General features: G+C 49.8%; 1 protein-coding gene across 1 annotated transcript in view; it reads right to left on the reverse strand.

The window, feature by feature from the left end:
* Positions 1-11,825, reverse strand: part of GOLGA3 (golgin A3) — a 35,804-nt gene extending 23,979 nt beyond the window's left edge. Inside the window, exons 1-5 of the mRNA XM_065889547.1 lie at positions 11,693-11,825; positions 9,454-9,576; positions 6,539-6,651; positions 1,629-2,287; positions 854-965 (exon numbers count right to left, since the gene is read on the reverse strand). Of these exons, the coding sequence (XP_065745619.1) occupies positions 854-965; positions 1,629-2,287; positions 6,539-6,651; positions 9,454-9,576; positions 11,693-11,825 (1,140 nt within the window). The remainder of the gene's footprint in view (positions 1-853; positions 966-1,628; positions 2,288-6,538; positions 6,652-9,453; positions 9,577-11,692) is intronic.
* Positions 11,826-15,195: the final 3,370 nt, after the last annotated feature.

Genomic DNA, 15,195 nt, shown 5'->3' on the forward strand with positions numbered 1-15,195 from the left:
TAAGGAGGTAAAGTAAAAGCCAGCTAAGGTGCTTCGATTGTTCAGGGCGTCAAAGTCAGGGGAGGTGGACACGCACTTGCTGAGGTCACGTTCTACAGGAGGACAAAGTGAAAATTGTGTGCAACTAAAATCAACCCCGACACCTCGGTAATCACCTCTTCGGTTTAGAGTTTTATGTACAGAGTCTGTGTCCCAGGACCGTGTGAACAAAAGAGTCATCAGACGTGAGAAGCACATGCAGCAGAGCAAGCACTCTCGTGTGCACGGCTCCCCCGCCCGCACAGCGCAGGCTCCTGAGGGGAAGGGAGAGCCCCCTGCCTCGACCTCACACCCCCCAGTGCTGTGTGCTCTCCCCCGTCTCCGTGCCAAGCGCAGAGGATCAAAGGCAGCTGAACTGAGTTACTCTAATTGTTGATCGGAAAGCTGAAAATTAAGGGATGGAAAATGATTCTTTAGGCATATGCTAACCAGACAAAGCAAAATTCGTATCAGAAAAAGTAAAGAAGTACTAAGGGGCAAAGATGACAATTTCACCAGGCCAGAAGAAGGTGAAATCCACCCCAAAGATTTAATTGTCATGGACTGTTAGGTCTCTGACAGCAGAGCTAGGAAGCCTCCCAGGCAGATCCTCACAGAGATACAAGGAGAAACCACACGGAGCGGAAAACCAGCACACCTCTTTCTGCGGCTGACAAATCAAGCGGACAAACACGTACAGCTACAGAAGACGAGGCTGCTGCGCTGCTGCTGAAGCTCATTCCTAAAGACACGTGTAAAACTGTATGCACGGACAGGGGCTGCACATTCTTCTCAAAGACATGGCACGTCGATACATCCATCAAATCTCCATTACCTGACTGGCCTCTAATGATAAAGCTTCCAGCTGTCCTTCGAGTCTCATTTTTTCTTTAAGAACCTGCAACATTTCATCATGAGTTTCAGCAACAGAGCTTTCCATGGACACGCTGGAGGATAAAGGCACAAAGGATCAGGCGGTGGGAAGATGACCGATCATTGTCTTTCCTTTACACCATCCATACTCTCCAAATTCCACACCCCTCTGCTCCTCTCCCCCAATTTAAAAAAAATTAGTAAGTAAAAAAGATTTAGGGGCTTCCCTGGTGGCGCAGTGGTTGAGAGTCTGCCTGTCGATGCAGGGGACACGGGTTCGTGCCCCGGTCCGGGAAGATCCCACATGCCACGGAGCGGCTGGGTCCGTGAGCCATGGCTGCTGAGCCTGTGCGTCCGGAGCCTGTGCTCCGCAACGGGGGAGGCCACAGCAGTGAGAGGCCCACGTACCGCAAAAAAAAAAAAAAAAAAAAGATTTAGGTAGCGAGCCAAAGCTCTTAGGAATGCTACCGATACACTCTAGCCCACAGCACGGCCTTTTCAGCCACCACATGGCCAGAACGTCCTCATGGAGACATGAGCCCCCATCACATCTGTGCAGTTTTAGAGACAGGTCTACACAGATCCTGGAAGGCAGAATATCTTAACACTGCAGGTGATCACTCATTCGACCCAATTCCACTTCTTACAAAGAGACAGAGTGCATATAAATGAAGCATTAAAGACCAAGGGGGGACTCGGAGAGGAAGGCAGTGCCTCGCAGGCCCGGCGTCACCCACCTGCTGCAGATGCTGTCGGCCCGGCGCCGCGTCTCCCCGTTGACCTTCTGCCTCTGCTCTTGGCGCTCGGCGGCTGCGGCCTGGAGGACATCCGAGATGGAGGGGAGCTGGCCCAGGGCGCTGGCGGCGATCTCCTGGCTGCTGACCCCACAGGGGGCCTGGCGCACGCCCCCCGTGTTCACTGGAAGGCCGGCCGTCCCTCGGGCAGAGACGCTGCTATAGGAGGAGCTGTCACTCTCGGTCCCGTCAGCCTCGGACACATTGTCCCCCGTCAGGGACGCATCCTCCAGGCGGTCGTCGGCCTCGGGACACAAGCTGAGCTCAGACACCACTGACGTCCCACTGCCTCGGTTCTGCTCCAGGGAGGCCCTGGCAGAGTCCGGAGCCGGAACATTTCCACCAGAATTCCGAGCGTCTGAATCTTCAGTTCTGTAATCAGCCAGAGACCGAATTTTGCTTGATTTGAAACTTTTTTTCTCCTTAGGATGTGCCAGGAGCCCTAAGCTGCCCACCTTCGGCCCCCGAGGGACGCTGGTGCGCAGGAAGGAATATTCTTTGGTCATAGCCACGGCACTGGCCCTCGGTAAGGTTTCTGGGTTCAACATGAGTTCAGGATCAAGTGTGCTAAAAAGTCTCGTTTTAGTTACAGGTTGACTTGACTGAGAAGGAAAAGAAAGTACAAAAATTATGTTTAAAATTGACAAGCAGCATTCAGAAATTGCCATCCAGAAAGGCCATGCCGATTACGCAACGAGGGCTCCCTGCCACGCAGCCACGGCACGGGCCTCCCGTGCTCTGTGACTTGCTGCCTCCACGGGGCCTCGGGTGAAGGCCAAGCGCATGCCTGACTCTGACCCGACGGCATTTCCAAACACCCACCAGAGCACGTCCTTCCTCCTCACACCTGCTTCACACAATATTCCTGGCTATTCTCCCATGATAATTCTTTTACATAAACCTTGAAATTTTTCTTCAAGTTAAGAAAAAAGTCCTGTTGAATTAGAACTACCTTAAATTTATAATTACTGAGGGGATAATGAGCCACTTCCCCCCATTTATTTATATCTGTTGCCTGACCTTCGACAGAGGAAGTTATGTAGTGTTTATCTAGAGTCTAAACCATTTTTGTTGTCATTTAAATTTAATACTTAGATATTTTGTTATTTTGTTGATATTATAAATATTATCTTTTCCCACTAATTTCATAATTGGTGATACTAGGACAACTTGATTTTTCATATTTGTATTTGAAACTGACAATTTCTAAACCCCAATTATTTTAATAATTTTATAAATTTATAATGACAGCAATTTTTCAGTTGGTTCTCCAGCATTTTTCCAAGGTGTTACCAACACCTGCAAATAACATTTCTCCTATTTTTTCAATATTTATATCTCTTACTTCTTTTTCTCATATCATCATGTTAGCCAGAACTTCCCAAGTGGCCTTGAATGAGGCTGGAGATGAGGGGAGACACCATTCCTTGGCACTGAATCAACATGACTTTCTCTTACGATTAATATTCTATGTTACTCTACAAAGTTAGTGCAATCCCAAAGTGGCAAGGGACAAGGTGGGCGAGGAGCATCTCAAAACGATGCTGGGATACAAGAGGAAGGATAAATGAGCCAGAGCAGCAAGGAAGAGTTAGGGGCATGGTGCGTTGGACATGCCGGGCCTCCCAGATGGTAACACACACTATAAAGCTGCCATAATTAGATCCACTGAGAATGAGAAAAGAGTAGGTGGGCTGATGACACAGAACACAGCCCAGGAACTGGTCCAAGCATAGGTGGGGTCTATAGATATTTAAGAAGCACCACAATAAGGTAGCATTCCAACCAGTGGGGAAAAGACAGACTACAAAATAAGCAATTTGAGATAACTGGCCAGCTGTCCACAAAGAGGCTCACTCCCACCTCTTGCCTCCATCCAAAACATTGCAAGTGGATTAGATTTACACAGAAAAAACCACAACTTTTTAATACTTTTTATACTATCTCTTACTTTTAGCATAAGAAGAAAACAGAGGTGAATTTACTTATATCCTTCAAACGGGGAGATCCTCTCAAATATGACATGAACCCCAAAAGAAGTAACAGCAAAAACTGAAAGTTCTGACTGTAAACATTCAAATCTGATGTGCAGGGAATTCCCTGGCGGTCCAGTGGTTAAGACTCCGCACTCCCAATGCAGGGAGCCCGGGTTCAATCCCTGGTCAGGGAACTAGGTCCTGCATGCTGCAACTCAGAGCCCACATGCCACAACTAAAGAGCCCGCGTTTGGCAACTAAAGATCCCGCATGCCACAACGAAGAGCCTGCACTCAGCAATGAAGACCCCATGTGCCGCAACTAAGACCTGGCACAGCCAAATAAATAAATATTTTTAACTGAATTTAAAAAAAAAAGACTGTGCTTCCACTGCAGTGGGCACGGGCTCGATCCCTGGTCAGGGAACTAAGATCCTGCAAGCTGCGCGACACAGCCAAAAACAAACAAACAAAAAAACTGATGTGTAGCAAAAAGTATGCCAGAAAAGAAGTCACGGCGAACTAAGAAAAAAGTGTTTGCAAAAATACTAGAAGGGGTAACTTCCTCATATACAGTACCAACATAACAAAAAGACAACCAACAGAAAAACAAAGACCGACAAAGACACCCAAACAGCCAACACGCAAAGAGGCGCTGACTGTTAGGAAGTACTGGGTTTTTTCACTTATCAGAGGACAAACATTCAATTTTCATTATTTCTAATGCTACCAAGGATCTTACAGACTGCTAACCGGAATGTAAACCAGTCCATCCTACGTGGAGGGCAATATATATCAACTAACATAAAGCCTTTTACCCAATAATTTGACAGTTAAGGATTTACCCACAAAAGTATACCAAGACACAAAACATTCCCTGCAACACTGTTTGCAATTTCAAAAAATTAGAAACCACCTAAAGTCAATCACTATGGGTTGGTTAATGCAATGCTGGTACATACACATGGTCACGAAGGATGAGGAGGGCCTCCACTGTGTTGATGGAGAAGGAGCTAAGGACAGGGGAGTGAGAAAGGTTGTGTGAAGAGCAGTGCAGAGAGGGGGCTCCCCCGCATAAAAATTATCACCACCTCTGTGTGAAGGCACATGCGTGGAGATGCTCTCAAACAGGGGAGGACTTTCATCCATCATATCTACCATTTAAACATGAGGTTTGAACTACATTCCTAAATAAGTAACTTTCTACTCCTAGTTTGTTTCTGCTTGCCTGTTTTGCATTTTTTGAATCGAGAATTCTGAGTTTTATCAAATACCTTTTCAGCTACTGAGATGGTCATTAAGTCTTGCCACATGGAACGACCATTATGATGAGTTCTATCAACAGTTTCTCCCGTTTTGAACTAACCTGTACTCTTAAAGAAAACCTCACTCGGTTTATGCTACTCCATGAACCGACAGGCCATGCTGACGGGTCACAAGCACAGCAGTGGGGAGCACAGCTCTGTGCTCAGATAGGCAGGTTCAAATCCCAGCTCAGCCTGGGGCACTGGCAGTCACTTCAGCTCTGAGCTCCCCTGGGTCACGGGGAGGGCCCACCCAGATGCCGATCTGCATGAGGACGGCCCCTGCCAGGCTGCACTCTCCTCAGCCAGCCCTGCCCCAGAGTCTCCAGAGCAGGGGACAGGTGGGGGCCAAAGTAGCCGGCATCTTGCAGCCTGCCTTCCTTAGTGCGGCGTGGGGCGGGGAAGGCGGGGTGACCAAGCAAGTGGCCCTGTCAGGTTGCTCAGACCAGTGCGTGATGAGCCCAGCAGCTGGACAGAAGTTATCTTACTGAGGCTAAGGTTTTATACACATATATGCATACATATAATTTTTAAAGATGGGAAATGATGTGAAACTTCACACTGAACTCCTGACACATTAACTGCCTAACGTTGGATGACCCAGGCAGAGCTTGGACTTGCGGTGCAAACCCCTAGGAGGTAAGCTGTGGAAAAGCTCGGCACACAGACACTGTCTGGTCTGTATCTTGGCTCTGCTACTTTACCGCAAGTTCCTTACCTGTCCGAGCCTCACTATAAAGTCCGTGGGGAATTTAACACAGTGCCTAGCACACGTAATTACTATTGACTATTGACTATCATTGTAATGTTTTCTGGCAGGCCATCTGGACAGATCCCTAGAAGTCCCTGACCGGGTGGGAGCCTCTGTCAGTTCAGAGCCTGGTGCTGTCCCTTCCAGTCCGTTTACATTGGCTTCAGAGCCCTGACGCTCGAAAAGCCAAGGTTCTCTCTTGGGAAAACAAATGGCCAACCTTGATGAGGACCTGTCACTACTAAATCAATCCCCAAAAGCGTTTAAGTTTGTTTAGTTTTAAATTCCTTTAATTTGACATTTTTCAAGTCCACAGAAAACTTGGATGAAGAGTGAAATGAACCTTCATACCCCCCTTTCTTAGAGTCACTCGATGTGATTAAAAAGACTGCTTTCATTGGTATCCTAACGAGAGTTTCATACCTGAACAAAACTGATTTTAGCAAAGCATATGGACATACTTACCATATGTGTGGGACGTGGCACATATTCTAACACTGTACAGCAAAGTTCAGTAGAAACTGTGCCACGTATACAGTAAACAAGCCAAACCCAGGACTGGCCGCTCAAGCACAGACAGCAGTTCTGCCCAAGTATTTGTTGCCCCTGCTTTTCTAAAGGCGGCCTTAGAGGGAAGAAGGACCAGACGGGGTGGGAACCAAAGGGTGGGAACTACATGACAAAAATGATCCTTGCAGAGAAGCACAGAATCCCACCCCCCCAGAGAGAGAAATAAACAGCAGATCCTGGAATTATGTCTGACCAATTGCTGTTTTTCACACGTGAGGTTTTCCACTAGCTCATCCGAGAGAAGGAGACTCACTCTTTCCTGCTGGCGCTTCGCCCTGTACTGTCTGAGCTGCTCTTCCAGCTGCTTCCGAGCCTGCAGTCGGACCTGCTGTTCCTTCTCCAGGGGCACTGGAGCCTCTGTTGAGCCTGAGGTGGGGAAATGGCCATTTAGAAACTCACAATGCACCAGGGCACAGAGGACCAATCAGAACGGCAGCCTGGCTGTTTTGTGTTTTATTACCGATACGATTTAGCTTTGAACGACACACGGCTGTCTGGTTTGAAAGAAGTGTTTGCAGATGGAGAGAAAACTGCGAGCCTTGGACACTGACCACAGAGAGGACCCACCTGGTGGCAGACACACTGGCCAAGCACAGGGGCCGTGCTCGTGCCACGAGTGTATCGCCCCCTATGGGCACCCGGCTGGTAAAACAGGACACGGGCGGGGCTTCCCTGGTGGTGCAGTGGTTGAGAATCTGCCTGCTAATGCAGGGAACAAAGGTTCGAGCCCTGGTCTGGGAGGATCCCATATGCCACGGAGCAGCTAGGCCCGTGAGCCACAACTACTGAGCCTGCGCGTCTGGAGCCTGTGCTCCGCAACAAGAGAGGCCGCGATAGTGAGAGGCCCGTGCACCGCGATGAAGAGTGGCCCCCGCTTGCCACAGCTAGAGGAAGCCCTCGCACAGAAACAAAGACCCAACACAGCAAAAATAAGTAAAATTAATATATATTTAGCCTGAAATAAAAAAATAAAAAATAAAACAGGACACGGGCAACCTGTGCCTTTTAGTAACAAAAGAACTGAACTTGAAATTGGTGCCAGTGTGAGTGTTCTGAGGTTCTCACCAAGCTCCAAGTCCGCTCCCTGACGGTACAGAGGAACGTGAGAAGCCATCCTGACGGGACGACAGCCGCTGAACTCGCCTTCTTCATGCAGTTATGTCTGGGCCCCTCACCTCAGTTTCCTGCCTGAGGCGACTCCAGTCCAGGGTCTCTGCTCAAGGACAGGAGGGGAACTACTCTGACAACTTTCTGGCTAATAACAAAATTTTAAATATCTAAAATCCAAACCTTTCACTTCGGGTAAGAAAAGGGCCGAACAGCGAGTGAAAGGGAGGAGAGCCCCAGGTCTCCCCAGGGGGGTCAGACAGCAGGCTGACGGGAGCAGAGAAACGCCGTAACTGAGCCCCTTTATGGGCGGAAGCATCTTCAACTGTGGATTCTAGGAGGTAAGGAGCTGCCGCTGAATTTCACTAGGAATTCAGCTGTGTTGTCACTAACTGTGCACTCATCACTCGAGGTCTCTCATACTTTTCACAACGCTGAGTGGTCCAGACAGCAGAGACCTAGGAGCTGTGACCTCAGGCAGGGAACCGAAATCAGCAAGCGCAGCACCAGAGACATGGCCTCGGGGCTGGGCTGGGGGCAGGCGAGCCGGGTGGGTACCTCGGGCCAGAGCTAACATACCCCTCAGGTCAGGACCCAGGATTTCACACAACATCTTGGCTGACATGCTAACAGTTAGTTTACAGAGATGTTTAAAGTACGCTGTGGCCCTAACAAAATAATGCCTGTGAAGAACCCTCTAGTAACCAGGGAAGTGGGAGCTGCAAGTGAAACTATCAAGGCAGCATCACAGCACACCCATCAGACTGGTAGACTCAGAGGAAACAGCCTCTGTGTCCTCTCACAGGGCGTCAGCGCCCTGGCAATGTGACCACACATGATGGAGGTAAACACAGCTGTTGCTTCTGACCATGAATTCTGCTTCTAGGGTGGAGCCCATAGAAACGAAAGCACCAATGCTGCAAACATGCATGGGGAGATGCTCACTGCAGTACTGGTCATGTGGCTCTTACCGGCCACACGCGGGGCTCCTACCAGCCTTAAGAGAATAGATACGGAGTTGCATCAGCTCAGCTGATGTGGGGCAATATCCACGTGATAAAGCTAGGTGAGGAAAGCACACAATAATGTGAGGGACATTAACCCCATTTTAAAAAACAATGACCCCCAAACCTTGCTGTTTCCAGACGCCTGTAAAGGACTATGTGAGAATGTGGCTGACCTGGACGGGAGGGGAGGGGAAGAGGTACTAAAGGGAGGGTGAGGCTTAGAAACAGCGCGCGTGAAATGATCCCATTAAGTAAAATCACACAAGCCTGTGAATGCAAACCTACATGTTAGAAAAAGGCCTGGAGGTTTCTAGGGCTCAAAGGCTGCCAGTTTGCAACTTGTTCACCCATGAATCCCCAGGGATTGCACAAAATGAACACTGATTAAAGTAACTCATAAAAGAAAGCCTTCAAAGTGTAACTGTCGGGCTTCCCTGGTGGTGCAGTGGTTGGGAGTCCGCCTGCCGATGCAGGGGACACAGGTTCGTGCCCCGGTCCGGGAAGATCCCACATGCCGTGGCCGCGGAGTGGCTGGGCCCGTGAGCCATGACCACTGAGCCTGCGCGTCCGGAGCCTGTGCTGCGCAACGGGAGAGGCCACAACAGTGAGAGGCCCGCATACCGCAAAAAAAAAAAAAAAAAAGTGTAACTGTCAAGATCAAAACCCCACTGGCTGCTTGCTCACCACCCAGGGTGACAAAAGACACGCATGCACAGGCCCTTTAAACTTGGGCCTCAAGCCCAAGTCACCATCAGGCCATGATGAAGTGTATCTTGTCTCTGAAATGGAGCTAACTGTTAAATGTACGACCCACCACAGTGATAAAACAGCAAATGGAAGGGGGGTGCAGGGCCTGTGCCTCTGAAGGATGGCGGGTGACAAGGGCCCTGGGGTGGGGGGAGAGGGGGGAAGAGCCCAGTGGGAAGATGCTTACACAGTTGCGTTTCTTGCATAGGAAGACTGAGTCTGAGGGACTGCAAAGCTTCTTTTCTAACACTGCCCTCAGCACTAGTCCCCTGAGACTTCCTTAGGTTGTCATGGAAATCAGCCACACCTGGAGAGGCTTCAGGACCCACTGACAGCGGAGGGTCTGGGAACTGTGGCGCTGGCCCATTCGGACAGGTGTCCCCTTGGCTTCCTCCTTCATCTGAAGCTCTGTCTACCTCGACACCGGCACCTGGAAAAGAGGGTGTGCTGGGCCATCATGGTTTTAACAACTCAAGCAGGACAAGAGGGGATCTAGATACGTGAGCAATCTCCACATGCCATGGATCTGTTCACTCTGAGAGGACAGCAGGATCGTCCCCTCCTGTGGGCGGTGAGGTGGGACAAGTCACTCGACCTCGCAGAGCCTGACACGCTCACCCGCAGGACGCCCTCCTCACCCTCCGCGCTACGGCTGTGGAATTTAAGTAGTAATGTTTCCTTTTCATTTAAACAAGACCAACAAGAAATCTCACGAAAGTCTGTTTTTTAAAAAATAGCAAAAAAACCCTACACATGCTTAAAACATAGTTGACGATGTTTCTACCAGGCGTTGCTAACAGCAGTGCTAACCCGTGTCACAGCCTCACGTTTTCAACGGGCTGATTCCAAACGAGAAATCAAAGGCAGAGTCAGAATAGCTGCTGACAATGAGTATGGCAAAGCTGAGCACAGAACCCAGAGTCCGTGCTCATGGCTGACAAACACCTGACGGATACAAAGCCAAGCTGACCGGTGGTGACTACACACGGCTACCAAGCTCACTCTCCTCCACTAACACTGTTACGAGTAGACTTGTTTATGCTCTAACTGAAACCTATTTCTGTGCCAAAAGGAAACCAGAAAGCAAGCACTCTCCCCATGACAGACCGGCCAGTTGGCAGCCAAAGAGCCAGGGAGACGTGTGGAGGGGCTTCCAGGCGGGTGCCAGGGCCCCAGCACTGCAATGCCCCGGCCTCGCACAGGGTCAGCATCACTTGGCTCTCATGACGCACCCAGTATGCATCCAGGAAGTTCCCTCTGTGCCCAAGCAAATTTAAAATGGGTTTCTGTCACTTGAGATGTGACTCCCAACTAACATAGCTACTTACTGTCATGCCTCTCTGAAAGGAAAACCAGAATATAAACGGGGCACCCCAGACACAAAGCAGAGCGGGGAGACCCACCAGCACCCTGACACAACCATCTGTTGTTTTACACAAACAGCCCTTCAGTCTCCTGCTGGGGTCGGGGTCGGGGGAGGAGTCCTGCATCTCAGATCCAAGTTAATCGGGTCGGTTCTGCTTTCTGACAGGCTTACTTATGGATCTAGGAGAGTCTCTAAACCTTCCTGTTTACGTAACAAAGTCATTTTTTGAGCATCACATTGCACTTTAAAAGAAACCTAAAAGAAGGCCCAATAAATAATAAGACTTGATTGTTTCCAAACACAAGCCTAATTATGGATAAACAAACAACGATGACGACACACACACGGCCAGCACCATTTCCCGGGTGCTTCCCAGGTGCTTGCATTTCACATGGGCCCTCACGACCATCCCGAGATGCAGGTACCATTCATCTTTCCGTTTTCTCAAGAGGAGAGTGAGACTGAGATAAATCAAGGATCTTGCTTGAGGGCTCCTTGCTGTTAGTGGCAGACCTAGGAGCCGTCCCACTGTAGAGCTCTTGGTCTCGGGCCGAGCCACACTGGCCTCACCTGGCGTTTAAGGACTAGTAACCAGCAATTTCAGGTGCTTGAGCACTGTTTTACAAGAACAGGAATGCACTTTCTGCTAGTAAATCAGTAAATACACATGGTAACGATTTTCAAGCACACACCGACCAGGAAGGGCCATGGAATGGAGTGGGTAATTCACCCTGTACTTCCGATGCACGAATAACACATTAGCTAACATGCAAATGTGATCCAATAATCCTCAGATCACTAGTGGACCATTTCTGGATCCCAGTTAGTAAAATTCTGGCAACCAACCAAAAAGGTAGAATGTTAGGCAGGGCACAATGATGTGTCAGTGAAGACCTACAGAAGCCTTAACGGTAACCATGCTGCTCTGTCCTGCTGGAGCAGAAAGCTCCACAAAGCTCCCGTTCTATTTAACATGCGTGGTGCTTGATTCAAGGTTGGCATCAACTAAAAAACAAAACAAAACAAAACCCTCATCTGATTACTAAAAACACACTTTGAATGAATTAAAAAGTTCATTACGGTCTTAGACACCACAGGCTTCCTCCAAAATGCACGCTGACCCACGTTCTCCTGTTTGAAGGCAGAAAGTCAGCAGCACACAGAGTAACTGGTGACTTACACTGGGCTTCATCCCACTGGTCCAGTGATGTCAGGGAGCCAGTGGGCTCTGGGGGGGCCTCGGGGCAAGCTGAGATCCCACTGCCGGGTCTGTCCTCCAGCAGGCCTTCCTGTACGGCCGCTGCACCGTCCATGGCTAGGGTGACACGGGCTGGGCTGACAGTCGGGGGCTGCAAGTGAACCGCGAGCGAGCTTGGTTTCTGCCATCAGCAACGGCCAAGAGCTCCTGGGATGGGCCGCACCAGGGCTGCCATTTTCGGAAGATTTAAAGTCTCACAAATGGCCTGAAATCAAACCAAGTAATATCATGATACCTGACAGGAGAAAAAAGAGAAAAAAGGTATTATGAAACTTCGTTTGCCAGACTTGAAGTAACAATTCCAAGACTAACATTTGGTTCCCAATTTGCATCTGTATGATAAACAAATATAGATTTATTCATTCAACAAATAATCCTTGAGCACCTACAACATCCTAGGCTTTGAGGATAAAATGCTGAACCAGCCCCACCTGGGCCCATCCCTACAGGGTGCCTGCACTGGCGCCGGCTAAAGACCGTCCCGCCAGGGTGAGAAGCTCCACAGTCGGCGCTAGAATCGGCAGAGGTGGCCACGGAGCTGGGGGTGGGCCTTGGGTGACTGACGAGCTGAGTCTGTATTTATTTAAATTTAACTAATTTGTGTGTAAATAGCCACATGTGGCCAGTGGCTTCTGTACTGGACACACAGGCCCAAGAGCTCCCAGGGATCAAAGGGCAAGCCCCTGCCCCAGGAGACCTGGCATGTCAGTGCCCAGGCCACAGCTCAGATCCAGAGGGCGACATGGAAGACGCAATGGCGTGGGACATGGTAAACCGGACACTGTTGGAGGAAAGCACAGGGGGCGAGGACAGAGGGAAGTAGCCGTCCCGGGATGGGGGCAGAGACAGCATGTCACAGCAGGTAACCAACGCATCCTTCATTTCTCGCAGGATCTGCTATCTTTCAGCCCATCCTGCCAGGCTGAGTTTAAGGTGGCAAAACTTTGCCCGAAGTCTGGCAACTGCTTATCACATTTGAAGCGTAATGAGGATACTATCGCGGGTTTCAGGACAAAAATTTACATGACTTTCCTCCCCAGCTTACAAATCCCATATAGACATTTCTGAAGAGCCTAAGCAGGAGCTGGCTCTCACTGGACAGGCAGGTGCGCCTGCTTCTCCACAGTCCTCTGTCACCCTGTCACCCACGAACACACAGCCTGGGGCTGGCACAACCTGGTCTACACCATGGTGAGGCCCAGCGACGGGAACCCAGTGGTGTTTGGCCCACAGCTCCAATCATCCACACATTCCCCTCTGCAACCTGGCGCCCGACAGGCCAGCGATACCATGGATCAATGACAGTGCTGTTACGAATATAAAAAGGCTATGGCCAATTTTTTGTGTGTGTGGCCAGCCTCTCGGCTTGCAGGATCTTAGCTCCTGGGCCCTCGGCAGTGAAGGCGCAGTCCTAACCGCTGGACGAGCAGGGGATTCCCCATGTCTACTATTAAGTGTAGAGCCAGTTCTAAGGGTTTGTACTTGAGAGGACCACGGATAGAAATGTGGGAAAACATGGGTAACTGTTGCCAATGCCCTTCTCTCCTTGACTCCAGGCAAATCCCCATGGACCCTTCCATGTCTACCATCAGGCACTGCTCTCAAGTCCCTCCTGGGCCTCAGGTAAAGCACGTGGCCCACTCGCTTCTGCCATCACGATACCCCCTGCAAGCATATCACACCGCAGTGTGTGTGTGCCCATCTCTTCCATCACGCTGTAAGATCCTGGATGCAGAAATCACGACTCCAAGTCTGCCCCTACCCCCTGGAACATCCCCTGCACAGAGCAGTGCTCAGCACCGGCTACTGACTTAAATCTCTGCCTCTCCAAGTTCTACCCCTTAACAGCCAAGCTAGTGGTTCCAAAACAAAACGATGACAGTATTTGCATCCTTGGTCATCCACAATGCCTTGTCAAATACAGAATAAGTCTGTTTCTACTAAACGCAGTTGGGAGCCGCAGTTCTAGTGAGGGCGAAGAATACCCTGGGAGGTATAAACTGGGAGAGCTGCACGTGAATGGTCACAGGCTGATACGCAGTGACAGTGACCAGGAAGAGCGCGACAGCCAGCGGGACTGGACTTACCTACGGAAGACGGAACGTGCCAACCAAAGGAGGGAGGGCACAGGGGCGGCCAAGGAGCCACAGAGAATGCTCCACCGAGGCAAGCGGTGAGCACACCTGACCCTGACACTGTGCGGGAAAGAGGAACACTGGCCTAGATGTTCACGTCCACTGAGGAAGGCAGGCCAAAGACAAATGAATCAGGCCGTCTGAGCCCAGTGCCAACGCACACTCCGCTCACTGGCTTCCCTTTATCTGGATTTCTTACTAAACAAGAAGCCTTCTGATTCCCAAGGAGCCCTACCCCCTCCAGAGATGGATGGTGCAGCCGCCGAGAGTTCGAGGCCCTGTGACTGTGACTTGTTCTGCTAACTTATGAAGGTGGCTCCTGTTCACATGCAGCTCTTCCTGAAGCCAGACAAGAGATGGAATTCACAGACCACCAGAAGCAACCTCTGGTGAAGGGACACTTCTCCCTGTCCATAATACCCTGGCATTCTCCGTGTATCCTCAGCCTCCTGTGAACTTTACTTAGCATGATTCAGTTGTCCAGGGCCTCATTATCTCAGACCGCTGACAAAAACAGGGCAAGGAGGGTCAGACAGCTGGGAGCACATCACAAGGAAGCTGTTAGTAGTAACATGCACACTCCATTTTGTGATTAAAAAGCAGAGATCAGCCTAATCACAGTACTGTTTTTGACCACGTGCATTCTGCTATTTCCCAGAGGGAAGAGATGAGGCAAACCGTCACTTAGAACTTCGCGAAGTGCGTGTAACCCTAGGTCCATCACTGTCTGACATCAAGAGACTTCAAATCAAGAAACTACCATCTCAGGCACCTATGTGACTTCCAGCTTCCCCCAGACAGAAGATTACATGGATTTGGTATATGCACGTTAACAGCTCCATCTACCTCATCTTCTTTAATTCCTACGGGCAATTAGGAACAACAGAGCATGGGAATTCCCTGGTGGTCCAGTGGTTAGGACTCGGGACCACCAGCACATGCACTGCCGATGGCATGGGTTCGACCCCTGGTGGGGGAACTAAGATCCTGCCAGCCACGTGGGGCAGCCAGAAAGAAAAGAAAAACAACAGAGCATGGCCAAAGTGAAAACCCGGAAAGCCTAATGTCACCATACAGCAGTGTAATGTAAAGGACAGAATCAGGTATCAGACATCTTGGCTGCAGGTCCTGACTCCCCGACCCTCACCTGTGAGACCATGGGCAGATTTCTTAACCACTCTTAGCTGGCGACCTCATCAGTAAGATGATGAGAAAAAGAATAAAAAATCTGTGCCAGGATTAACTGCACACGTCCCATGAGCTCAATAAATAGCAGCTATTATTATTAGT

The sequence above is a fragment of the Phocoena phocoena genome, chromosome 13 (genome assembly GCF_963924675.1).
Source record: "Phocoena phocoena chromosome 13, mPhoPho1.1, whole genome shotgun sequence".
NCBI lineage: Eukaryota > Metazoa > Chordata > Mammalia > Artiodactyla > Phocoenidae > Phocoena > Phocoena phocoena.